Source organism: Apteryx rowi, unplaced genomic scaffold (genome assembly GCF_003343035.1).
Source record: "Apteryx rowi isolate R43461 unplaced genomic scaffold, aptRow1 scaffold_120, whole genome shotgun sequence".
In the NCBI taxonomy this organism is placed as follows: Eukaryota; Metazoa; Chordata; class Aves; order Apterygiformes; family Apterygidae; genus Apteryx; species Apteryx rowi.
In genome coordinates this window covers 1,926,262-1,951,783 of record NW_020447420.1, presented here as the reverse complement: position 1 = coordinate 1,951,783, position 25,522 = coordinate 1,926,262, and the positions used below count along the sequence as shown (strand labels likewise).

The 25,522-nt window shown below is 35.1% G+C and overlaps 1 protein-coding gene across 11 annotated transcripts in view; it reads right to left on the bottom strand.

Moving 5' to 3' along the window:
* RALGPS1 (Ral GEF with PH domain and SH3 binding motif 1) overlaps positions 1-25,522 on the bottom strand; it is a 130,819-nt gene that overhangs the window by 92,696 nt on the left and 12,601 nt on the right. For 5 of the 11 annotated variants that reach the window (XM_026090294.1, XM_026090304.1, XM_026090319.1 and 2 more), the window contains exons 3-10: positions 20,619-20,745; positions 18,878-19,008; positions 17,354-17,456; positions 14,242-14,292; positions 10,520-10,603; positions 9,927-10,016; positions 8,810-8,902; positions 6,069-6,195 (exon numbers count right to left, since the gene is read on the bottom strand). In XM_026090294.1, the coding sequence (XP_025946079.1) occupies positions 6,069-6,195; positions 8,810-8,902; positions 9,927-10,016; positions 10,520-10,603; positions 14,242-14,292; positions 17,354-17,456; positions 18,878-19,008; positions 20,619-20,675 (736 nt within the window). In that variant the 5' untranslated portion in view covers positions 20,676-20,745. Of the gene's footprint in view, positions 1-6,068; positions 6,196-8,809; positions 8,903-9,926; positions 10,017-10,519; positions 10,604-12,105; positions 12,522-14,241; positions 14,293-17,353; positions 17,462-18,877; positions 19,009-20,618; positions 20,746-25,522 lie in introns of those variants that run through there. The other 6 variants (XM_026090339.1, XM_026090348.1, XM_026090356.1 and 3 more) reach the window with 3 other exon arrangements.

Below are 25,522 nucleotides of genomic sequence, written 5' to 3'. Positions count from 1 at the left end.
ATTTTCAAAACAAGACTGCTATTATTTCTCAGACCAAACTGTGGCTAAATGCTTCCAGCATTCCAGACCACAGTCTTGCAGATCTCTCTCTCTCTCTCAACTTGGAAGATCTGTCTGAAAAGGATAAAAAAACTGCTAGAAGTTTTAAAATAGTGATTTTAAACATAGTAAAGAACATACTCATTTCACATATTATGGCTTGAGGTTGTGAACACACTATTTGTTTCCTGTATTTGTCTGCTTACACAAAGGAGCAACTGTACATCTCAGGAAGTAGGGAAATGCTTACTTTAAAAGAACAGGAACACAGCCTCATCTTTGCTATCACCAGGGAGAGGTGCTCTCTGTGATGGATGAATCCTCAGGTGTAACGCATGTAGGATAGGAAGTCTAACATAGGTTAGTTGGACATCAGCAAGGATTTCAGATTTAACCTTGTATCTAAATAATACGGGGATTTTCTCCTTTCATTACCTGTTTCTTTTATTAGGCTTTTTTTGGAATTTGTTTTGGAATGTTGTAAGAAATATTTTCATTTGAAATTTAATTAAAAATAGCTTGGAATGATCTCCCAATAACTGGGTAGTACTAAAGCATTTCTCAAACAAGGTTGTAAGGCAGTTCTATAAACCAGTGTGCTCAGGCAACGTAAGCAGTTTAGCTTCCCAGCACATTCTCCAGAGCATCTCAAAGAATCTCACAGACTGCCCCAGATATCGAATGAGAATTGATATCCCCTGAGCTAAGAGGAAGAAAGTGTCTTGCAGTGAGAGACATGAAGCTCTATAGCATTGTGGGAGTGGGAGTCCCATGAACTCTGCAAGTCTTCAGACATTTTGTCACTCTCCTTCAACGCAAAAAAGTTCATGATTTATTCCTAACCTAAATGTGTTGGCTTACTTGTTGGTTTAAGCAGACAGATTAAAGAAGCTTTTCCACATCTATCAATTGTCTTCCCCAAAAGATATTTATCTAACACAATCAGTCCTTTTTGAACATTCTCTTTTGATAAGCTAAGCAATCCTTCAGACCTTAAACTATTTCCATGGAACTTTCAATAACTCACACCAGTTTTTCAACTTTTTTTTTTTTTTTTTTTAGTGTGGCCATTAGGAATGGCTGTCAAATTTATTTAATAAGAAATATTTTACATAAACAGCACTGACTACTACCCACAGGGATTTGTGCTGGGACTCACACTTTTCAACACATTCATAAGTGACCTGAAAAAAGGGGGTGAACAATGGAACAAAAAGCAGCCGTTGATATTAACCTATTCTGTAGGAAAGAGAAGGGCTGACTGTGAGGAACTGCAGAAGGACTTATCAGACAGGGACTGGACAATAAGACAGCAGACAAAAATCTACAGAGATAGACACAGTGATACAAACAGGGGGAAAAAATCCTGACTTTCCATATAAAATGAAAGGAACTAATAAATGCCAATAAAGGCAAGTTCTTGAGATTATGGTGAATAGTTCCTGACAACAACTTGCTTTTTTGATTGTTAATAAATGCTGAGCTAACAGAATGTTAGAATAATTACACAGAACACAAAACATTTTGAAGTCACTATATAAATCTAAGGTGCACTTTCATCTTGAATACTGTGTGCAGTCTATGCCCACTCTCTTCCTCTCAGAAAGGATACAGAACTGTCAGAGAAGGTTGCAAAGGATGGTCAAATATACTGAGTGGCATGTGTATGAGGAATGATCAACTAAGCCAAGATTCTTCAGTTTGGAAGAGAAATAACTGAAGATACGGTGTGAAGACAAGAGATAATGACAGAGGTCTATGAAGTCATGAGTTGTCTGAAGAGGGTGCATAAAGAACAAGATATGAACTGATGGTAGAAAATACCATGTTGAAGTCAAACAAAAGAATGTGTTACTTGACAGAGATGAGGAAATCCCTGCCACCTGGTGAAGGAGTTGCAAGGATTTTATACATGAGAGAATGCATGAGTTCATGGAAAAGGTACTGAGGGTCACTAAATACTAAGACATCAGTTCTGGCTCAGGAAATTTATGTAGAGTTCTCGAGCTCTAGTTATGCAGGTGCATTGATTTAAAAACGCTTATACTTTTTAGCTCCAGCTTAGCACCATCCTAAATTACTAATAAACCTAGAAAATCATATCATGATATGACTGTGTAACATAGCTTCTTCCTAAAACAGAACACAAAAACATTGTGAGCTCATCTGCTTTTTCTGAATTACTGATTCAGATTCTGTTTGAAGTTAGAACTTCCATGATAGAAGAGAAATGGTGTAGCAATTGTACATAATCTGTGGACGCCTTTTTGAGATTTTGCCACTTCTGGAATTGCTGGTCTAGAGTTCTAGAGTTCAAATTCTAGTGTTACCCTGTTAGTTCTACAGTTCTTTGCAGTGAAGTGAAGGATTTAACAGAAGCAAAAACTTGTTTTCCCAATAAATGGTAATCCTTAAAACCACAGATGCCTCATCCTGACAGGAGTGTAGGTCTGATGCTGCCTATAGAGACTCAGCAAGCCAGACAGTGCACCAAGAATCTCAAAAGCTAGTACCACTCAAACTGTACTCATTAAAAACAAATTGTGTGCTCACACATTTTACTAGATGAAATACTGATAAATGCGTGGTCACATGGCTACTTTGTACATCACAAAAGAATAGGAGACAATCAAAATTAGACACCATTTTAACTGTAGGTCTCCTTTTATTACATTTCTAGTTGAATTGTAAATATATTTAGCACATGATAGAAATACTCATTCCAAAAGTATGTGCATGTTTTCTCTCCTCTTCTGTACAAAAGTGCAGACCATTTGTGTAGACCATTTCCAGGTTTTTATTTTGCTAAATGTTCTGTTTGGTAACGTAAAATGGACAGATTTTTCAAAACCTGCAAATTATATCAATGACAGAATATAATTTTTGTCATTGTTGAAAGTCTTACTTTTAAATGTACATTTTCTTGATCCAGTAGGTAATCTAGAGTTTTGGGGTAGCAGAGTAGAAAAAAGCACGAGTGAAAGTATCATTTAGGCAAGTTCTCAAAAATACGTGTCTTACCTGTATATACTTTCTGAAGGCTGTTAAACACCTATGTGCCTATGAGGACATGGTCTCTTGTCAGAACTTTGGTTTTGTTCTGGCCATATACCGAAGTCTTCAAAAAAATATATTCTCACAGAATTAAAAATATTGTTTTTACACATATCTCATGCTTATCAATGTTGCCAAAAACTGTTTCCAAGACTGCAAAAAGCAATCAACCAGTGTTCTTTCTTTAAAAAAAGAAGTATTTGTTTTTAATTCTTAAATATGCACTTCTCTGAGACTAATTTCAAGCAATCATTCCAATTTCTGCAGGCAAAAGGATGTGTTTTAAAATTCCCCCACTATACGTTCATGTTGTGTAATAAACTTTGGTGAAAATCTGGGGCTTAAGATCTAGTTTGGCTACCCCCCCCCCCTTTTTTTTAATTTTTATTTTTTAATCATCTTCCCTTATGTCACAGCACCACCTAATCTGTGTCTTGAAATCCTCAGGGATCCAAGAGTTAGAGCTTTACAGGGCTTGTTGACGTACCTGGATTGCACAGCCTAAATAGAAGAGAAGTTACAGCTAAGAGACTATTGGAATACTCCTAGCGCCACTACAGCTGATGCTAAAGCACAGGAATACAGGGAAGCTGGACAATTCACATTTAGGTGTGCATCTCAGCAATGCAGAACATAAGGTCACTCTTCGTAACAGCATATAAATGCACTCAGGACCATCAGAGAAAGCAGGAGCTTGTTTCCCCCTGAACTTCCAGCTAGACATGCTCTCCAGACACATCATTCATCACAAGTGCAGGTAACAGAGTAAGATACTTTATGTATATTTAGTGAGAAAGTCCTGTGGGGAGCACTGATGAGAAGAGACAAACAAAAACCTACTTACAGTGATTCTAAAAGTCATCAAGACTTCTTCTACTCTTCAGAGAAGATAGAGCATAAATTAACACAAAACCAATACAAAATGAACCATCAATTGTACAATGAGAGATAGCATTTTATGATTATAACTTTGACCTAAATCAAAGCAAGTCTAAATTCAAGCTGAGTCTGCTTTTCACTGCTAGGTAACAGAAGGATGAAGAGAGAGCTTTATAGGCTAACCAGCAGGATGTTGATATAAAAAGCAGTACACAAAAAGCATTAAAATTTGACACTCCTGAATTTGTATAAGTCTTCCTCTTTATAAGCACAAATACGCTAAGTAAAATATTTCCAGCAATTGTTCATATCGTCTAAGTCCTAACCTACTAAACTCCCCTTTCAACTTTTAAGTCAGGTTGTCCATTTAACATATTTGTCAACAAGGCTCAGTTCATTACATTTAGCATCAGTTTGCTTCTCTAACAGTCTCTTGGTAAAGAACAAAAGCATTTCTGCAAATCACAATTTGGGAAGGATCTTATCCTGATGGATCTATATGTCTCGCTTTAGGAGAAAAAGGGCTATTATTTCCAAGTGATTTAAAGTAAACACAATACATGTCATGGATTTTTTCTGACATATATGCAATAAATCAAAAGAATCAACAGTGAAAAACTAAAGGGACGAAGATACTAAAAAACGTGCTGCAAATTAAACTAAACTACTGACCAGTTGAAGGGCTTATGCATCCATAAGAAGTCTTTTTCTTTCCCCCAGGAGTCCCTGAAATGCTTTAAGACTATAAATAAGCTTGTGATGCTAAAAAGCATATGCAAAAAAAGAACAATTTCCCTCATATACCCCTTTGAAATTCTGTGAATATCTCAGTTTGCTTAAAGTGTCACAATGATAAGAAGCCTTTCTAAGAACTGTGTAGTATCATTCCTAGAATACCTAAGTTTCTTTTTCATACATGTGGCTGTAATTGTAGACCATTAACTGGAATTCCTGTGTTAGCCATAATATGCATGGGTAACTAGCATTTTAGGTATAGATATATTTCATATTTGATTTCGTGGAGTTCATCCGGTTGAAGCGCAAGACAGAATGACGTTAGACGAGCACAAAGGGGCATTAAAAGTGGAGTTTGTAGTTATACCGATAGTTAAAAATGTTTAAGACATTTCTTTATGTTGTGTTCTGTGGCTTGTAACTTTGCCAAACATTAATGATTTGTGCTGAACATGAGATGGAAATTCCCAAATTAATTTGTTTTATTTTTTTTTCTGAGAGTCATATTTAAAAAATGCTCAAAACAGTTTATTCAACAGGATCATGCTTTATACATGTAGGCTGCTGTAGAAAAAGCACTGTATTCATCTTTTGGGCACTAAAAAAATAATTACAATAAATAATCTTACTGTTTCTATTACGCTATATAATTGCTTACTGAAGACATGGTGAAATACTTCTTAGGCTAACTTCTTACTTTTATAATCCCTACCAATGGAAAGACCTTCCAGTACAATGAATTGCCTTTCTTAGCAGGAATCTGTGACTGAAGTATTCAAGAATGCTAGCACAGTTTGGTAATGTGCAGGAATAGTGAGCTAAAAGAACAGTTAGGAAAATAATGATATAGTGTGCCTACACTAACAATAAAAGGGAAGTCCTGAAAAGAGAAGTCAATAAATTGAACTGCCTTTTCAGTTTGCATCTCTTTTCAATGTAGTCATAAGAAACTGTCATGAAACCACCTCATAACTTGCTATCTCAAAACTGTAGTTATCTAAAACACCAGTCTAGCAAGCTATAGGTGTAAGGTCTCAAATCATGTTGTAATCAAAGACATTTCTGAAACCCAATGCTCTCGTGAATTCTAATGAACTCAAATGCACTGTAAACAGGAGACATACATATGGTTCGAGAGTTCAGTAAAACATGAAACTTTCACAAGTTAGCGTGATCCTAGACAGTATTATATCTTAAAAATCTCCACCAGATTTAATTTTTCTGAATATCAAATGAAGTGAATCATACATTCTATATGTAGTGTTCTTCAGGTGCACAATATGCTACATAATTGACTGTCAAAATGAGCTAGGGTTTCTTGTATATTTACACAGATATATGAGCCAAATGTTCACACTCACCTAAATATGGAATAGTAGGAACCATTTTTAAGCTTCTGATGTACTCTCGTGTCCTTTTATAATTATCTTCCTTAGACAGCAAATAGTCTAACTTCTCAAAGTTGGCCTTATCTTTGCGATTCAGAAGCTATGTAGAAAGTAAAATGAAGGAGATCATTAAAAGTTTAAAAGACAAAGCTGTACAAAGACAACAACAAATACTAATTTATTGAATTTCTCACAGTAAAGGAAAGCATGCTCAAGTTAAGATTAAATTCATCCTTATCCAAAACAGCACAATGTTTGAAGAAGTGCTGCCTGTTAAGAAAAAAAAAAAGCACTTTCAGCTTAAATCTTAAGTTATGCATAAATATGATTATTACTTTATGAAGAATCCACCTATCACTAGTTCAGAGTTTTGAATAACATCAGCAGTATTAAATTTTTAAAGGAAAAATATGTATTATTATACAGCCACCAATGTTTTCAGAATTCACCAGAACTGCTAAACATCATCTTGAATTTGAAAGTAGAAATAGCACTGGAAAATGCTCTACATAAATGCAAGTTGTATGTATAAATACAGTGTATTACTAGAAGTATGAAATTAAAAAAAAAATCTAAGAAAAATAAGTCATTATGATACTTACACTTCTGGTTTTGATTACTGGACTTGCTACAGAAAAATCACAAAAATATATAGCAGTGCAAAAGATCCTAAAGTGACAGAACATGGAAGCATAAACACACAGCACGCCACTGTAGCTATAAAAACACATTCTCACTTTCAGCTGCTTTTAGATACATCGGTAATCTTTTAAAGATGATTTTAAAAGCCAATTGAGCCAGAGTGAGTGGAGGATTATGGCACTGTACACCGGCTTCTTGCATTTTACTTTCTGACAACAGATAGTTGTTCCCCAGCACGTTTCTTAACGTGCCTCTTCCTTTCTAAAATTCCAACTCTTGTACTACAGAGCTCATAAACCTTGCTGTTCTGTTACTAGAGTTGTGAGTCTCCCCATCGTTACCAAAAATACTGCTATGCACATGCATGAGTTAATTGCTTCACTCAGTCTTGTTCAGAGCAAGATGGGCTTGACAAGAGGCATCAGTAAAACTGAGCCTTGTCCATGGGAACACTGAAACTTGCAACTTAGGAATGGCACACACCATATCACAGCTAAGTAACAGCTGTTAATAAACTAATGTAAAAGGTACAAGAGTGAAAAGATTTCAGATGAATTATACTGTTTATTTTTTAAATAGCACTGAGAATTCCTTAGGGTCCTAACCCTGCACTGTACTATGAAGACCTGCGTCTTCAAAAAGTCTTAGATTTTTTTGGAGTCTCCACATGGATGCAACAGCATGAGCCACTTGGATCAAGATCTACTTTAATACACCAGAAAAAACTTAGTGTTTTCAAGCTGTCCAGTGTAGAACAACATCAGCATTGTAGAATTTACCTTTTGTAGCTGAAAGAAAAACAATTCCTCACCACAAACAAGAAAAAAATTCAACAAAAGTTGCTTGGTTTCTAATGAATGCACAGAAGCATCATTTCTAGGCATAGTAATTAAATTTTTCACAGGTGTGACAAATAACACTGAAAAGGCACTAGCTTTTTAAAGGATCAATAACAAACTTTAGAAAAAGAAAAGGTTCTTCTTTCTTAAAGGAGAAAAGTTTACATATTTGAAGTAAGAGAGTACCTTTTGAATTCTAAATTCAACTGGGCATATTTCACATTTTTCAACTGGGCCTTTGTCACATTTTATTTTCTTCTCAAATGGCATTCTAAATTCCTTAAATATGTTACAGAGATACTTTGAAAACAAATGTTAATGACTGTAGTACATTACGTATTGATACACAATGTAAGTTTGTAAAATTTCTTTAGGTCTGTCTTGGAAGGAGTTACTCACATACTTAGTTTCACACACAAGTGGTTTTCCCTATATAAGTTTCAACTTCATATTTACTTCAAGCTGCTCAGCAGGTACTTGCACTTTTATTACATCAGAGCCTAATTTTCAACTTTCAAATCATAAAAAAAAGTTACAGGCATTTAAAAAGTGTTATAAAATAAGGTAAAAAAGTTAAGTACAGTCATACATACTCAGTTCTTAACAGTTACTGTGATCCATGCTGGGTGAAATATAGAATTAATGAGAATTACCTAATCCTCTGTATATTTAAAGATTAAATTGGAATATATGATTAAAATGTCCTACTGTACGTAGAGAAATATACAAAACATTTTGCATATGTAATTTATGTAATTATGGTAAATTTAAATGAGAAATTCTGTCAAAAGGAGACTGAATTTCTGAAAATGGAATTATTGATGCTTTTAATTTCCAAAATAAATGAAAACTGAAATGCATTGTACAATAAACAGAGAATGAATGCTTCTATACTTGTAAGTTTCCCCCCCCCCTCCTGTTATGCAATGTATTAATGATACAATGATTTGGATAACAGAATACAGATACATGGTCTCATACTGGAGTCTGCCAAGACTATTTATCAACCAAAATCCCCTTGAGCATGTAATCAGTGGCTTCTAGAACAGACAAATCACTTCTTCAGAAAAACAGATTGTTTAAAAGATGCAGCCATTTAAGCTCTACTTTGATAAAACATGCATGAGATTACATTTCCTGCTATGATGGTGCAACACAAGCAATTCATAAGAGTTCAGAAAATCTCAGAATTCAGACAAGACAAGACAAGACAATGGTCAAAGGTGAACTTACAGCCCAGGTTTTTGTCAGCCTGAAAATAGGTGCACTTTGCAGCGCTGATACCACTGACATAAGAGAATGAAGGTTATTCAGTTCGAGAAGCTTCTGGGGGGGAAAAAAAAAAAAAAGTAATAGCTTTTAGTATGCCTAAAAGGAAAACAAGATTAATCTCATATTTGCATTAATAAAATACAAAGTTTTCATCAATAACTGCAGACAAGAACATTACCCAATGCTGTCAACGTGTGAAATTCTTAAGCCTGCTTTAAAAGCTGTAAATTTTCCTAACATACCCCCCAAACAATAGGCTTTTTAGTTTTGAGAATGCTAACTGTATCTAATTGGAATGTGTTCTTTTGTAAGGCTGTCCCTTTAGGAACATAAAATATGAAATAATTATTTGGTATGTTGTTCTTGAAAATAAAAGTGTTAACAATATTGTTTGGGAAATAAAGCATTTAATTGGGCTAAAAACATCAACAAAAGATGCTGATGACAGCTTCATAATTAATATAACTTTATTTTGTAATCTAGGAACATCCACAGAATTTCAGCAGGAGATGGAATAAATATTTAAAGTGCTAAGAGTGACTTGTAAAAAGCAGTGCTCAAATTCATTAAAATAACTTGAGTTTGAACAGAGATAATTTATATCAACAACTATTTGTTGCTGCAAATAGGAATGATGCCTCAGAATGATCATTTTAGAAGCAAAAATTTTTCTTTTTTTTTTTTTTTTTTTTTTTACAGAAAGATAAATCTGAATGGGGGTGACAGAACAGTTTACAACTATTTTCAGTGTTGGCAAAAAAACCTTCTGTTTATCAGTTATATTACTTTTATTTTTATGCAGTTTAGTAACTGGCTAGCAACAAGACAAGTCATTTTTAACCCTATTAGGCAACAAAGAACTAGAGCAGTGATCAGTTGCACTGAACTGAATACTTTCATTTAGCTAAGTGAAAACAATAGATGCCATACCTTTGTCTTAGTCACGTGGTACAACATAGCAGATGTGCTAAAAGAGAATGTTACCCTCTGTAATCCAACAACAGTTGATAGGAGTAGTGCAGAAATAAACAGAAAGAAAGTAAGATTTTGAATAATAGTACAATAAATGTGCACTTACTTTAGCTATTTTCACAAAATGGCTCAATATTTCTGCCCTTATTTTTAAGGTCTGTGCTGTTAAAATTTCTCGTACAACCCAAAAACTGACCTATAAAGTAAACATACACAGTTGAATTTAGTTATAAAAAAGAATTTTATTAGATTAAAAGTTTGTACACTTTCATGATGTTCCACGGAAAACACACAGCAGGAAAAGAGAACAGTTCTGATCCCATGAACTCTCATCTGTATAGATGTAATTACCAAAAGCAGTACCACTGGACTTAAGAACTAGGAAGAAAAGTGGGACAGTGCTATGATAACTGAAGCAACAGGAGGAACACAGAATAAGAAAGGGAAGAAAAGCTAACGTTTGTACCATGACACATCAGCAAAGAGCATCAGGAACTCAGAATCTAGAGGAAAAACAGAGAAAAAACGTGGACAAAATAACTGAAAACAGGAACTGTCATTTTAAAATCTTAATCCTCGTTTAGTAAAATACTCGAATAGATTCTTAAGTTTTAATTCATAGGAGTAGTTCTATTTAACTTTGTACTCAAAGGCAAGTGGCAAACAGTACCTGCTCATTGCACTAATTAGATCATTTACCTGGTTAAACCTCCTAGTAAAGGCAACAATATTTGGAGCAAGGATATGTTTTTCTTTCTTATTCCATCCACAGCTGGCTAGTTCCTAGGAAAAACAAAGATCGTCTTAAATGTCAGTAATGTTTAAAAACACTAAGAAGTGTAGAAATTGATATGTGAGCAAGATGTGTCAGATATTTCTAAAACCAATTCAAAGGCACTTGTTCCATGACAACTAGTCTAACTGAACACTTCCTTATGAACATATTTGATATGATTCATATATTCTCCTGATACTGGAAAACTAGGCATCGTAATTTAATATTCAGATACAGAGAATGCGCAGTCAGTCACTGCTGAAGTCTCTGAAGCTTAATTCTGCATTGATTATTTCAGTCCAGGGATTTCCTGCATGAGCACATCAGCAGAAATAGGAGTAAAGACTTCACTTTCATGTAATCTTATCTATCCTGTTCAAAACTGAAGCCAAAGCAAAAAATATCAATAAGCAATATTAAAAGTAGCTACAGTTTTGTTTTGTATTCTTAAAAAAAAAAAAAAACAGCTGTGCAACTAGAGGTGGTATATTAGTTATGGTGACATTTAGGAATAATCATTATTATAGTTAGCAATATATTGTATTAGAAAACTTCCATGAATATACCACAGTACAGCATATTCAATCTCTAAATTTGGTTTGTTTATTGAAATGTGAGACCTACAACATTTGAAGAACACAATTTTGTATCTGTAGTATTATTAATGTTTACAAGAGTTAGAAATTAAAGTAAAAAAAACTGTTTTTGAAATGCCTTTAGGTGATACTCTGACTGCAACAATTTATCATTTGAAAAAGGCTGGAGAGTAACGGTCTTAAGTCTGAAGGCCTTCTGGTGGACAGAAGGTTGGGGTTAGGGCTTTTTGTTTTATTTTGTCCTTCAAATTTTCACTGTTGTTTTTAAGTGTTTAGCCACACTTGACCAAAGTGGGACATGTACTTAAAGATTAATATTAGCACTTTGGTGCTAATACAGCAAAAAGACAGCAAAAGGTTGCCAGGATGCTGCATAATCTAGTCAAAATATATGGAACATATTTGTGAATACTCTTTCATTATGGTGACCACTTCAAAATCAGCCTAGTTCAAAATAATAATAAAAATTATAAATTCTGCAGTATACTTGTAACTACAATTAATTCCAATACATAATAAAACCTTCTGATTTTTGAACTGTAAGGAGGCTGAAGAATCTATAGCAGCAATAACATTAAGTGTTCTATGGCAAAAAATGTCTTTCACCTAAGCTGCAAAATAAATACAGGAAGTTCCTCTTGGAACCGTAAAGTTAAAAAAAAAACAGAAGTGCTAAAAAGCAGACTAATGATTTCTCCTTAAAATAACTGTATTAAATAATGCATCAAAGGAAATTTGAAGTGGTAACTACAGATTTGATTCTGTCAGAAAGAAAATACCCATTTTCAAATGGTTATTTCAGGCAGTTCCAAATATATTTAGACAGCCTGGCTCTTTTTAATTACAGATTCAAGTTACCACATATCTATACGGTCTTTATATTCGGATCTAACAAGTTGTGGATATGTACATACTGGAAATGAGTTCTCCATAAGACCAACTAAATCACTCTTCTGTTTTTAGAACCACAAAATTTCAATCAGAATGTTGTTCAGCTTTCCAAATGATTGCTATTAACTTCAGAGGCCATCAAGCCAAAAGGCAGAGAGTCAGCCAAAGAGAATTCTGTCTCCAAAAAGCACTTTGTACACACTGATAAAGTGAACACTTTCTCCAGAAATGGAAGGCTGCATGTTGCTGTGTGAGCACCAGGAAAAGCATTTCCAGTTCCAAACACGTTTCATATCACAGTCTTCCAGCATTTAAGCCTTCTGCACATAACGGTGCCAATTCGCTCCCGTCAAGACACAGATTCTCCACATGATCAGTACATATTTCGTCTTAGAGCCTGGAAATTATATGCTCATGCGGAAAAGTCTCAGTCACTCTACTAGGGATAGCAAAATTCACATTTGTTAGAAAAGTGGAAGAGGTCAGTAACCTAAGGATCTCAATTAGTTGTGAGAGGGCTAGTGAGTAACAATGGAAAATCCTGTGCACGTTAAAGTAATTTGAATAGGTTTAAAATTTGGACTAAATAGAAAAGTTGATGATATGAGCAAGTGATCCAACATTCTCCTGCTGAACTTTTTTTTTTTTTTTAACTGCTGAAGTGTACTATTTCCAGTATTAAACTTTATCTTGTTGTATGGAAGGATGCAGATAATTTTCTTGAGGTATACAGTTACAAGAAACTTTCCCACCAAGTATGCAAAAAACAATTTGCAGAGACTGCCATTTCCAGGATGTTTAAAAATCTCTAAATAAAGCTAAATAAAATCTAGAATGTAAGCATAGTTGTTTCTATTAGAGTACAAAGAACTGTTAATCAGAGGTGTCTTACTGAGCTCTTATAAAGTAACAGGCAAACACATTTTTTAATGATAGCTCAATAAAAAAAGCAGAAAAAAGCCTCAGCAAGTGCTAGGTTTAAAGGATGTTTGTGTGTTTGAGGTAAGACTTCTTTGACAACCAGCACTCTAAAACCTTAAATCTTTCCATTCATTCACAAACTCATGTTAAAGACACTTAAACCTGAAGACGACACAACAACGTAAGGTTCTCCCAAACACCAAATTCAACAATAGATAACTCGCATTAATGTTACTCAGCCCAGTAGCTGAAGACTCAGAAGACCGTCGCTGTGCAAAGTTCTGCCATTGAACTAAGAAAGCTATGCAAGTTCAAGCAAACCATTTCAACCTCTCCATGCTTTTTCCATTTCCTCTTTCTGGCACAGGAAACTGAAAGTGCAATTCCCTTCTGACGTCCATATGTCAGTGTATTTAGCACTACCTCCTAAATTCAAAGGAAGCTCATTCTGCAGAACAATCCTGACCACCTTGCACAAGCAAGCATGAAAGAAAAAGTAAGCATTGTGTTCTTCCCAGCAGGTACCAAGGATTAGAATGCAACAGCAGCAGCAGTTCCAGAACAGCTTCATTAAATTTTCTCTTGTCCTCAGCGAAGACAGTTAATATCACTTATAATACCACTGAAAAGACTATTACAGAAAAAGTTTCTTCCTAGTAAAGACTCTCAATAATGAGAGGAAATAGCAGATATTATTAAGTTGTTCACCAAGTATTTCATGTTAAATTTCCAATACTTGAAATAGTTCTCTTTCTGTGTCTTTCTTAAAAGGTTAAAAAATTAAATGGCACTATTACATAAACTTTTAATTTATTCCCTTAGAATCTAATCTTAAACATGATAGTACAACTTTGATGCAGCTGATGCAGCCTAAAATACAGGTTACAACTACAGGTGTAAGTCAAACTCTAAAATCAAATGTGAACTGATAAGATCAGAAGAGAGAGAATAAAATTTTGACATTTGATATATTTATCTTGAAGAAACTCTCACAGGAAGACAGACAGGAAGAATTCCAGAAAAGCACAGTCATCTCTTTTGAAGACAGCTAGCAAAACAGAATAGATAGGGCCAGGGTACAGATTCACAGGACCAACAAGGAATAAACCTAGCAGCATTAGCGAAATGCAAGAAGTTGAGATATAAGCATTTTTGAAAGAGAAAGCATTATTTAAATGGTTACATTTCCTCACGCACTGAAATCCAAAAATTTTAAGAGATAGTTTAAGAAAACCTACCTCAGGCTGTATAGCTTTAAATACTGGCATATCCATTAGCGTAATCTGGCTCTGCAATAAAGATAAAATTTTAAATAATGTAATATGAAGAGATAGCAAGCATTTATTTACATCTGCTTGGTGTGGCCCTTCAGTAGGTTCAATTCCTACATGAACATTTTCTCCATGCAGCAGATTTGCTCAGTCCAGAATAAGGCCTCTCATTTCCAGGCAGACATACCACAAAAGCAAGAACTCCACCATTCTGAGCGTCAGCATGTCACTACTTTCTCTTACATTTACTTGCTATATCAATGTGAAGATCTTCAGTACCTGTAGTGCTGTTAATAACAAAGGAACTGGGTTTCTGAGAGTCTTGCTGTTTTGGAACTTTATTGACATAACAGAAATGGCAAGAAGAATGATTTGCCTTTCACATAGAAAGCAGCACACGTTTTAAATTCACTGGGTTGAAAGGCAATAAAGCATTATGATGTGTTAATTGGTTATGAATGATTGGAACATGCTTTAAAGGGGTCATGCAGAGATTTTCAGAGACACTGGTGAGTATGTTCTGGTAAGACATTGTAATGCTGTTTCATAGCCAATTATTTTGATAAAAATATTTAATAAATCTTTAGCATCACAACAATAAGATACTTGCATTGCTTCTGTGACTCTAATGACATTGCATATTTAGAATTCATGTAAATTATGTTTAACCAATAACTTCAATTATACTGCGAGTGTATAATCCTACAGAGCTTTAAATTGTGCCATTTACATGATTTGGTATGTAAAAGAACATGTCTAAAGAATGCTTCTTTAGATCTTTCCCCAGGAAACCTTATCTATTAATCTTTTTGTTTTGCTAAACCCAAAACAGCAAAATCTTGCTAACCATCTGTCACAGTGCTCATTTGATTCTGTCAATTAAGGATGGTAACTTTCCATTTAAATAACATTTGAAAAAGGCTTCTATTATCAGTACTAATGCTCAGCCTAGAAAAGTTAACAAGGCCCATAATATTTGACAGTCAGACACGGAAATTTCCTTCCACAAATGGTTAATTTACATACTCTAATTAACTCTTGCTTTTATTTTATGCTAAGAGAAAGATTTTGCACAAAGCCCTAGTTGACCACTCTTATAATACTCATATACTGGGATTTATACTTCTGAGTAATGTTTGAGCATGTGCAAACTCAGATGTCATTAACATCATCCACAGCTCCTACAAAAACTGTGAAAATCCGTTTTCAAATTCTTGGCTGTCTACTAGTAAGATGCACAGCAGATGCTCCAAAAAACAGATTATTAACCATACTATGCGACTTATGAATAAAGAAGTTTTCAATGACAATTAGTAATCATTTCAACAAGCCATTGTTCAACAAAAAATACTGAAGAGGTGAAAAAATTCAATAGTATTGACAAACTGCTGGTCTTTCCATTATATAATTACTACCATGGAATTTCTCCTGTGTCATTTCTAAACTCTAAAAAAAGAAAAGAACACGCTAAACTTGAAGACATGAGCTTCACTTGGCTGCATTCCATTTCTCTAAACATCTATATATCAATACAACAATTTCATCTTTCAGAGACCTGCTGCTCAATATGTATCTATTCAACATGGTACCATCTACAAGCCCAGACCTGTTTTTTTTCAATCTCCCCAACTGAACACAAGCTTTCTGAAACATTCAAACTACTAGTCTTAAAGTACACGTAATGAGAAATGGTATGCATAATTTACTGGTTATTATTTGCTGTAAAAAAGGAATGATCTATTTCTCTGAATGGCACAGAAGCAGTAAACATACTTGAGTTGTCATTAGAACAGAGAGGATCAGGGTAACCCAGTGGAAAACGCGGCACTATAAGAACCACTGTGGCTAAGAAATTTTTTGTGTTAAAAGTTCGTGTGACCTGTATTAAAATCAACAGAAACAATATCCCCAAAACCCAACTCCACCAGTAGAGTTTACATATGATTTGTTTCAACCTTCACTGCCAGTCCTGCAGACACAAGTTTCAATTTTGTTGGATTTTTTTGTTAGTGGCTACAGATGACAACTGGAACTGGAGAAAGAGAGAAAAGACAGCTTACAGAAGTTTGGACTTGTGTTAGATATATTACAGTGAGAAAGGGTGTGCACACGTGCGTGTGCACGCATGTGTGTGTATGGGGTGTTGTATCTTTGTTTATGAAGTGTACCGTTAGAGCAAGACCCTCACTAACAAGCTTCCACCTCAAACCAATAGCACTAGAAATTACAAATGTAACAGAAAATTGATGACTTATAAATTACAAGCAATCTTACCTCAACTTGACCATTTTATAAATATGGTACTGAAATTGCCACACTCATCTGTGTACTCTACATTAGTGTTAAAAAGACTCATCATAAAAATTTATTCCAAAGTCATAAAATTACAGAAATAATGTTGCAGTATCTACAGGACTTTTTTGTGAATAAGTATTACCGAATCTCAAGCCAAATGAAAGAAATGCCATGTAGATGCCCAGAATAATAATGAAAACATTGAACTAGCTTCATTAGCTTGTACCCTCAACTCTTTTCTGCTCCCTAGCAAGTTAATGTGGAAATGTAAATTAGAAACAAAGTGCCAAGTACATGAGAACTATATTGGACTTTTGGCAGTGCAACAGCTCTGCTTTCAGTTTGGTAATGACACTTTGTTATTAAGGAAAGAAAGTTGCCTTCTCTCTACAAGCAGTTTCTCTCTGGGATTTAAGAAATTGATGTTTCTGAGAAACTGATGTTTCAGCAGGAAAGAGGAGTATTTGAGGTTTCAAYTAAAAAATGAATAGGACTATGGATACCTAACATTATTTTTAAACCCATGCTAGGGTTTTCTAAAACACCAGAAAAATTTTAATTAGCTTTAAGCAGAAAAACCAATATGCTAAGTCAGCTCAGTACTGAATAAGTCCTGAGACATGTTTACATTATTGAAGTTTATATAATCATAAATTTGCTTTTGACAACACTGGAAGTTTGTTTAAAAGATTTTGTTTTAAGAAAAAGGTTTTATGCTATTTTTATTTCCTGAGAGCCCTGAATATTATACAAACATAAATGCAAAAATAACATTTCTACTTACAGCAAACTCCTCAGGAGTTACTTTCAATACATCAAATACAACTGCATCATAGCTTTTATTGGCATAATCCGAACTCCGCCCTTCCAGAGAATCTGAGCTGCTACTACCCTACAAAGAAAAAAATAGTAGGCTTATCTGCAAAGTGATGAACTTCATGTCAAATTTAGAAAAAGTTATTTTTTATTTATGAGTAAAAATCTTAAGAAATTACCAAAGTACAAACTTTAAAAAAAGTCACACTGAATCCTTCAATTTAATTTAGCATGGTTCATGAATGTTTCCAACATACTTTGCCAAACTGACTTTCTTCTGCCAAAATGATACTGATATACTTAAAACTATTTTAGCTATATGAAATTTCTAGTTTTAAAAAGCTGGTTTTAGAATTATAGACTAGATAAAAGAGCTGTCAGATAACAGCAAACTGTCTGGGATTTTGAAGATTCACAGTCAGTGGAAAATTTTAAATTAAATATGCAAGGTAAAGAGTAGGTAGGTGTCAGGTCCAAATCATGCTGCTTTAGCCATAACATTATAAAAAGTGAAAAATGTGACATGTCCTGAAACTTAACCCAGTGTTAGTCTCAGAATATTTTAGAGTAGTATTGTGCCTTGCCTTAAAAATTGGTGCCCTGCCCTCCATTTGAAATTTCTTATCCTCAAGCTCAGACACCGGCACTTGTGGCTGTTTTCCCCTCTTGAGGAAAAATGTCACATAATAATCTCATTTTTCCATCTCTTACTGTAAAACTGCATTCTGACTAAAAAAATTAAAATATATCTATGTAAAAACTTAAGCCCCTACTTTGCTTAGGTTATTTCTTCATTAGAAGAACAGATTGTCAAAAAAAGATGAATGGCTAACTGTGGCATGTAAATCTCACTTAAACCTGCCTTGGTAGCAAAGAACTAGAAGGTGGTAAATTTTTTTTTTTTTTTAATAAACAAAGTAGTTCTTGGGTATCTAGGGAACTACTGATTTGTACTGGGTAAGCATGATATACAAGGGAACTGTCAAGACAGTTTTTATTAAGAGAAGCACTGCCTCAGCATTAACAAACATGTGGGTAAAGTAATATGGCTGATACTGTCTTGGATTTCTGAAAGACTTTTGACAAGGCCCCTCCCTCTAAAGACATTAAGGAAAACAGGCAGCCCTAGGATAGAGACCATCCTTGAAAGGATAAATAATTATTTAGAAGCTAGGAACCAGAATAGCAGAGTAGACACAGAAGCAGTGAGAGCAAGTAAATCACCAGAGAATTCTGCCAAGATTGGTGATGGTTATTATATATTCAAATGTCCTGGAAAAGACAGCGAACAATGAGGTGACAGTTTGTTGATGACAATTCATTTTCATTTCATTTACTAAGGTGGGAAAACAAAAAACAAAGACTGGCAATGAAAAACGGAAAAAGGACTTTACAAGGTTTGGCAATCCAAAAAAAGGAAAAGAGAAAAATATATAAAGGATAATTAAGCTCCTTTATAAATCCACAGTGAATCCAAACCTTGAATACATACGCAGTATTGGTCTCCATCTCAAAAGGGATACAGAAGAACTGGAAGAAATACAGAACAAGGCAACAAGGATGATCACAGGTATGGAATGGCTTCTTTACAAAGAATGACTGGCTATGCTGGAGAACTTCAGCCTGGAAAAGAGGCAGTGGGTTGCGGGGAGGAAGCAGAGCAGCCAATAAGGTAATCAAGAGGACAGATAGGAATGGTCTGCTATTGTTTCATCTTAACGACAGAATTAGGGGTTATTGATTAAAATTAGAGACTTTTTTAAATAAAAAAGGCTGCAGGTCTTCACATAAAATAGAGTTAAGCTACAGGATTCTATATAAGCTAAAAGATTACAAGGATTCAAACAGGGGACTAGATAAGTTTATGCAAGAGGTCCCCTGACAGTTACTAAACAGAACCTTCCCCTCAGGAAGTCCCTGGGTTGCACACAGCTGTGGCAGGATGGTACCGGGGGGATGTTTCCTCTATGCTTGCTCCACTCTTATGCCCTTCTTCAGAAATTTGCTTTTGGCCACTATCAGAGGCAGATGAATGGAACAGAAGTCTGACCCTGGAGCCTTCTTATGTTCTGCTTTAGGACAGATATTTCTGTCTTGAGAAAATGGTGTGAGGAAGCCTTTTTTTTTTTTTTAATGATTTTGAAGAAGAATTTCAAAATTGTGCTTATATATCCCATTTCAAAAATGCCCCCATCTTTATATGAAAAACTATTTTTGTTAGTCTGAAGGCATTTATACTATGTTTGAGAAAATGATCTTTTGCAGCCCACAGCTGTATCATGTGTTTTTGTTTTGTTATAAGATTTTTAGAGATCAGGACCTCTGTAAAGCTGCTCAGCTCACTCCTGAAACAGCTGACTTGTTTCATGAAAAACAGGACTACTGCTTTGATAGGATCAAGCTGTGCATGCAAATTACTATGGAAAAGCTTGCTTTCAACGATTCTTCAGCTGTCCTAAGAGCTAAAGAAGTGGAATTTTTCAAGTGGGGAAGAATTATATCAAAATGTTACCTTTTTCAAAATGCAAAAAGTAACTCCAATTATATATTTAAAACATGTGCTTTACAGGGCAAGCTTTACTACAGTTGATTTATAAAATTTCAAAGTTCTATATGAAAGGAAATAAAAGTCAGTAGGATAACTAATTCCCAAGCAGTCTTCAGTTGACTGTCCTGGAGCTACAGACAGGCTGTTAGCTGTGCACAGCAAATGACGTGAAACTAGGCAGGTTTTGGAAACAGCATGATAGAGCCACCTGGTCTCTGAAGGATATTAAGAGGTAAAATAAACAAAGTCGCTATAGAATACTTTCTTACTAGTAGACTAGTAAGACTAGTCTAGTAAACTAGTACTAGTAAATTCCAGCAAAAGTTCTGCTGGAATATTTCTGATTGGCTCCATCTGGATGGTATGTTACATTACTCTTAACTCATTAGCCATAAACAGCTGCTATATTTCCAGAAATTTTAGTTATGGAATAAAAAGTCAAGAAATGCTATTTAAAATTAATCAAAATGAGTAATCATCAACAAAAGCAAAACCAAAAAAATGAATAAGTTGTGAACACTCTGAACCATGGTTTTCTAAATTTGCTTTGTTGTCAAATACTACACTGTTTACAAGAAACAGGCCTGACGTGACTGATAGTGGAAAAAGTTTCTGCGAAAGTCAAAGCAAGCCAGAACTTCTGTTTTGATACAGGAACTAACAAAACAAAAACAATGAGCTGTACCTCTGGAGTGGTGGAGGTGATCATCACATTGGCCATGAGGTCATTCCTTTTGTACATGCTCTCCCCAAGAAGCAGGAAGTTTCAGCTCAGCCAGCACTGGTGAGACAACATGATGAAAACAGAATTCCTGTAAAGCAAATGTATGTATGCTTACAGTATCAACTGTAAAGGAGTATTAGTGAATATCACTAAAGCCATGCCAGGTCCTTACCCCCACTTCCAGTACCTCTAGAAATGCAAAAACCTCATATATTACTTGTCATTTATGTTGAATTAGTTTTATATGAAGTCCATGCTAGAGAGCATTTATACAGCTAGACAGCTAGATGCCTTTAAAAACAGGAAATCTAAGCTATAAACCGAACAAAGAAATGGTGTTTCCTCACATTTCCCTGCTCATCGCTTAAATTAGTCTCATCACTGGTGACTAAAGTCTCACTGTATCTTCTTAATGCACAAATTCTATTTGCAGCTGCGTAGGCCTCCACTAATACCCAGACAGGTGTGATTGAAAGCATCTTATATCAGGCCCCAAAGAACAGAAGTTCTCCAGAGAAGAAAAGCTGCCAATATCACCATCCCTAATCCGAAGGATGAATCTCAAGGATCTCTGCTAATCCAGCAACAGTACGGACTGAAGTGAGACTTTTTCCAGACTGGCTTAGGCAGATAGACTCAGTTCCAAACTGGCTTAGAACTTCCTACATGTAATATACCACCTTTAGCTTCCTCCAGAAACCAAAGACTGGAGTGCAAAAAATCAAGAGTACATGGTATCGCAAAGAAGCTGTCTCTAACCACTTGAATGAAACAATCTGTTTCAGCTGAAGTTTTTGTAGAAATGCAAAGTGTGTAATGAAAGCAAAAACACACATTATAATTCGGAAATAACAAAGATATTGATCACAATAGTAATGCTCACAGCTAAAAGAACAATCAGTCTTCAAATAAAGCACAAACAATTACAAAGCAGCATATTCATGACTTGAACAAAGAATCATATTCCATTGATATCACAGAATCTGACTTCATTTTTCATTTTCTTGGATATATGTCAGTTGTTATATGTTAAAGATATGTATCATGTGGACATAGGTGAACATATAATATCATGGATCTATTTCAGTCGTGTCTCATTCAGACAAAGAGAATTTGTATATAAGAAGGCATCATAGGTTAATCTACCACTAAAATGACAGCAACTGACATGAATATAGATTTGAATTCAGATAGCACAGGTTTTCATAAAAGAATTATACACACATTTTTAAATCACTTATCCAATGACAACAATAGCAAATTCCAAGCACAAAACCCATTCCTTTCAATCAACATTTAATGTAAGAGGAAAGTGAAGGGAATCCTAAGCAACTTTATTTTCAAATCTACGCAGCAAAGAAAAACATAAAATTTGACTACAAGATTAGCTAATTTAGAAAATCCCTCAGATGACTTTCTCATGTCACTCAGAATTGTCACTAATGGACATATCAGGTTCTTCCCTCAGATGGGACCTCTGATTATTGGTGTAAAATATAATCAATTCAGTCTTTCTACTGAAGAGGCTAATAGAGACAAACATTCTTTCTATTTGTCTGAAATGAAATAAAACCAAAACCAGACCAGAATTCAAATTCTATTTTCAAACATAATCAATTTCACATAGATAAAGTGTTCAGTGCATTTTGGACATCTCCATACTCACTGCTAGCTTAATAAGCTAACACTGCTCTTTCATTAATGGCCCAATGACAATTGGCACAATGGTACAGTACCTGCCAAAGTCCTTTACCACACTGTTCAAGATAATGCATATGGCCTTGGCCTTATCCTGTCACTGGAAATTTTGTCAGCTAATATGTCATAATGATATAATTAAAATTTAAGCTCCTTGCATCATGAATCAGAGTTTACATCTTCTCAAAGCTAAGACTATTCTTACCTTATAAACAGTTTTATAGGACTACATTAAAAGACTCAGAACTATGATGAAACAGCTGGTTAGGTGGACAGTAGGAGAGCAATGGATGTTTACAAGCCTTACTGAAGTCATGGTGTTCAACATGATCTTCTATAACTTATATTCTTTTATTCTTTTCAGAGAAGGTCTTAGCACAGGACCTGCCTCTCGCTTTATCAGGTAACTGACGCTTTGCAAGAATTTAGAACTGAAAATCCAAATGGAACCTCAAGTAAAAGCTTGTTTAGATGGGTATAAAAGCTAAAACAATCCAGACTCGCAGGACTGCGCAGAAAGTCCAAACACCTGTCTCATCAAAAGGTCATTTGACTAAGTTCTCTAGAGAAGGATTGACTTCCACAAGGAGATAATTTATATCCTTGCTGGCACTGTCAGCAAGGACAGACAAAACAAGCATAGCAAACTTTGGTTCAAATAGTTCAGCATTCCAGTATCTGCAAAATAGACTGAAAAAAGAAGAAAGGAGAACACTTCTTCCAAATTAAATAATCAGTATTATGCCAGTGGGGCAAAAAACTAAATTATCTGAATATTTCTAATTACTAAACCCAAATAGGCTATTAGGAACAGATTAAGACACAGACACTGTGTAGCCCTGTTTCACTGTGCAAAGAATCTGCAGTGCTGCAGACACTTCACACCCTTTCTATACGCTAACAGACAGCTAGTAAGAATTTTTTGAATGTGGTATGCACATATGCACTAATAGTGGAAGTAAGTGTGCAAGTGTGTGCACATACACAAAGAACAGGAAGCACTCACAGAATTACCAAGTCAATTCAAGCTCTGATCCAACTCAGAATGAGAAAGACACACAGCACCATTTTTAATGGTTATTTCATCATTCCCCAGAGTATGCACAGGTGAATCCCATGGCAAACGTTGCCACAGGTTCCTGTACATGTACTGTTTTAGCAAAATGCACAGAAGTCGTACAGTTTGCAGATGCTCATACATGCAACTAGGGATAGTGCCACATCTCCCTTTGCATCCTCACCCTCACCTGCAATACCTAGATCATGCAAATAGGAAAATACTGAAAAAGAAAGTAGCTGAGAATAAAAGGAACCTCTGATTGTACTCCTTGAGGCAGGCGAGGTCTTCACTCCATCTACCATGCTACAAGGCCCTACAGGACAAAAAACAACTTCTCCCCCATGATTTTATGGGCATGCATAAGATGGATCAGTAACTGTGTTTTGAATAATGCCAGGTTCTCCTCAGTTAAACTTGCCAAGAAGCAATTTCCTTTATCTTGCTTCCTGATAAAATAAACTTTTATATTTTGTGCGCTAGCAGACTGAAAAGTATTTCTAGGTCTGGAGTTGCTTATATTAATAGCCCTTAGAGATACTGAAGTGGAAAGCAATTTTCATGATGTAATTTCTTTAAAATGTGGCATTTACATCAGGGCCACAAAAATATTCCCCTGTCTCCTCCTTCTCCGCCTTCCTGACTAGGCTTTCCAGTGTGCGGGGGCTCAAAAATGCTCTGAAAGGGGAAAGAAAAATCCCATATGTGATCTTGTAGCCCGTCCAAGATGAGTTTTACTCCAGGTTTTAACATTCAGTAAACCAAAAAGAGACAGAGATGCTCTAATATCAGAAAACAGAAGTACTAACATACTTTTCCCCTTCAACATTCAGCACTTATAAAGATTGCAAGGTTAGATATTTTCATTCTAAAAAGGAAAAAAATATATTTTTTCTCCAAATACTTCAAATAAGCCTGAAAAATACACTGTTCATATGTGCACAGGTTTTTCCAAGATTCACATCTCATACTCAGATGACAAACAAATATTTAGCTACACATCCATTTGTTTTGCTTTCTTGAGGAAAGTCATGGGGAACAATTGTCTTTTTCAGTCAAACCAAAAGTGAAGTTTTATTCTTGTGAAGACCTGTCGATGTCAATTATTTCCACACCTGTAACCACAAGAGGTATTACTCTGCAAAATAAGTGACACTGGAACTACTACTAGACCTACTGTAATGAAAGTCAGTCAGGTTATGCACAAAAAGGTAATAAAAGTAACTAATATAAAAGCTACTCTCCCATATTTGCAATAGTTTACTCCAATGAGATTAAAAAGAAGTTTTTCAAATATTGAAAGTTATGAAATGTCCAGCATGTGGACAATAAAAGGCAGAAAAGTCACTAAAATGACAAATATAATTTCATTCCACAACATTTGCTTCTTAAAAACAAACAACTTTAACGTGCTTACATTAATCATCCAAAAAAAAAAAAAAAAAGATGCATCATACAAAGTACGCTAAAAAACCCAAAACCTTTTCAGGGAAAGTTTGCAGAAAGGTCTGCCTTGCAGTAGATCTCATTCATAGATTATTGGTAGCAAAATGGAAAAAATCAAGATGCAAATGTACATGGTGCTAGAGGTTGTCTGTTCTTCTTTGCCCACTTAACATACCCATTTAGATATGGACTTCTTCTTTGAAGTGAAAATGAAGACAGAGCAAGATCAATTAAATTGAAAATAATCAAAACAGAACACAGAAAAATCACTATAGCTGCTACTTTACTACCATGAGACAGATATTGTTATTTATGGAACAGAACTGACATTCTCTGACAGCAGCAATGTCAAATTAAACAACTTCTTCATTAATAAGTATACAATGACCACATGAGTTCATTCTCATTAGGACTTATCCAACTCACAAAAAGTCATTAAAGACTCTTAAGCACAGACACACACCTCTGGCAAAGGGAGACCCTGTGCCACAGATCTGGAATGCTGGGAGAGCATTCTGGGAAAGCAACACTAATTGATGACTCTGTTCCCATATTTCCTTAGGCAACCACTAGTGACCATTGCTCTTACTGATTTTCCTGTTGGAGAAAAAATACTGGGCTAGACAGACTTTTGATCAGACCTGGTACAACTATTCTGGGCTCT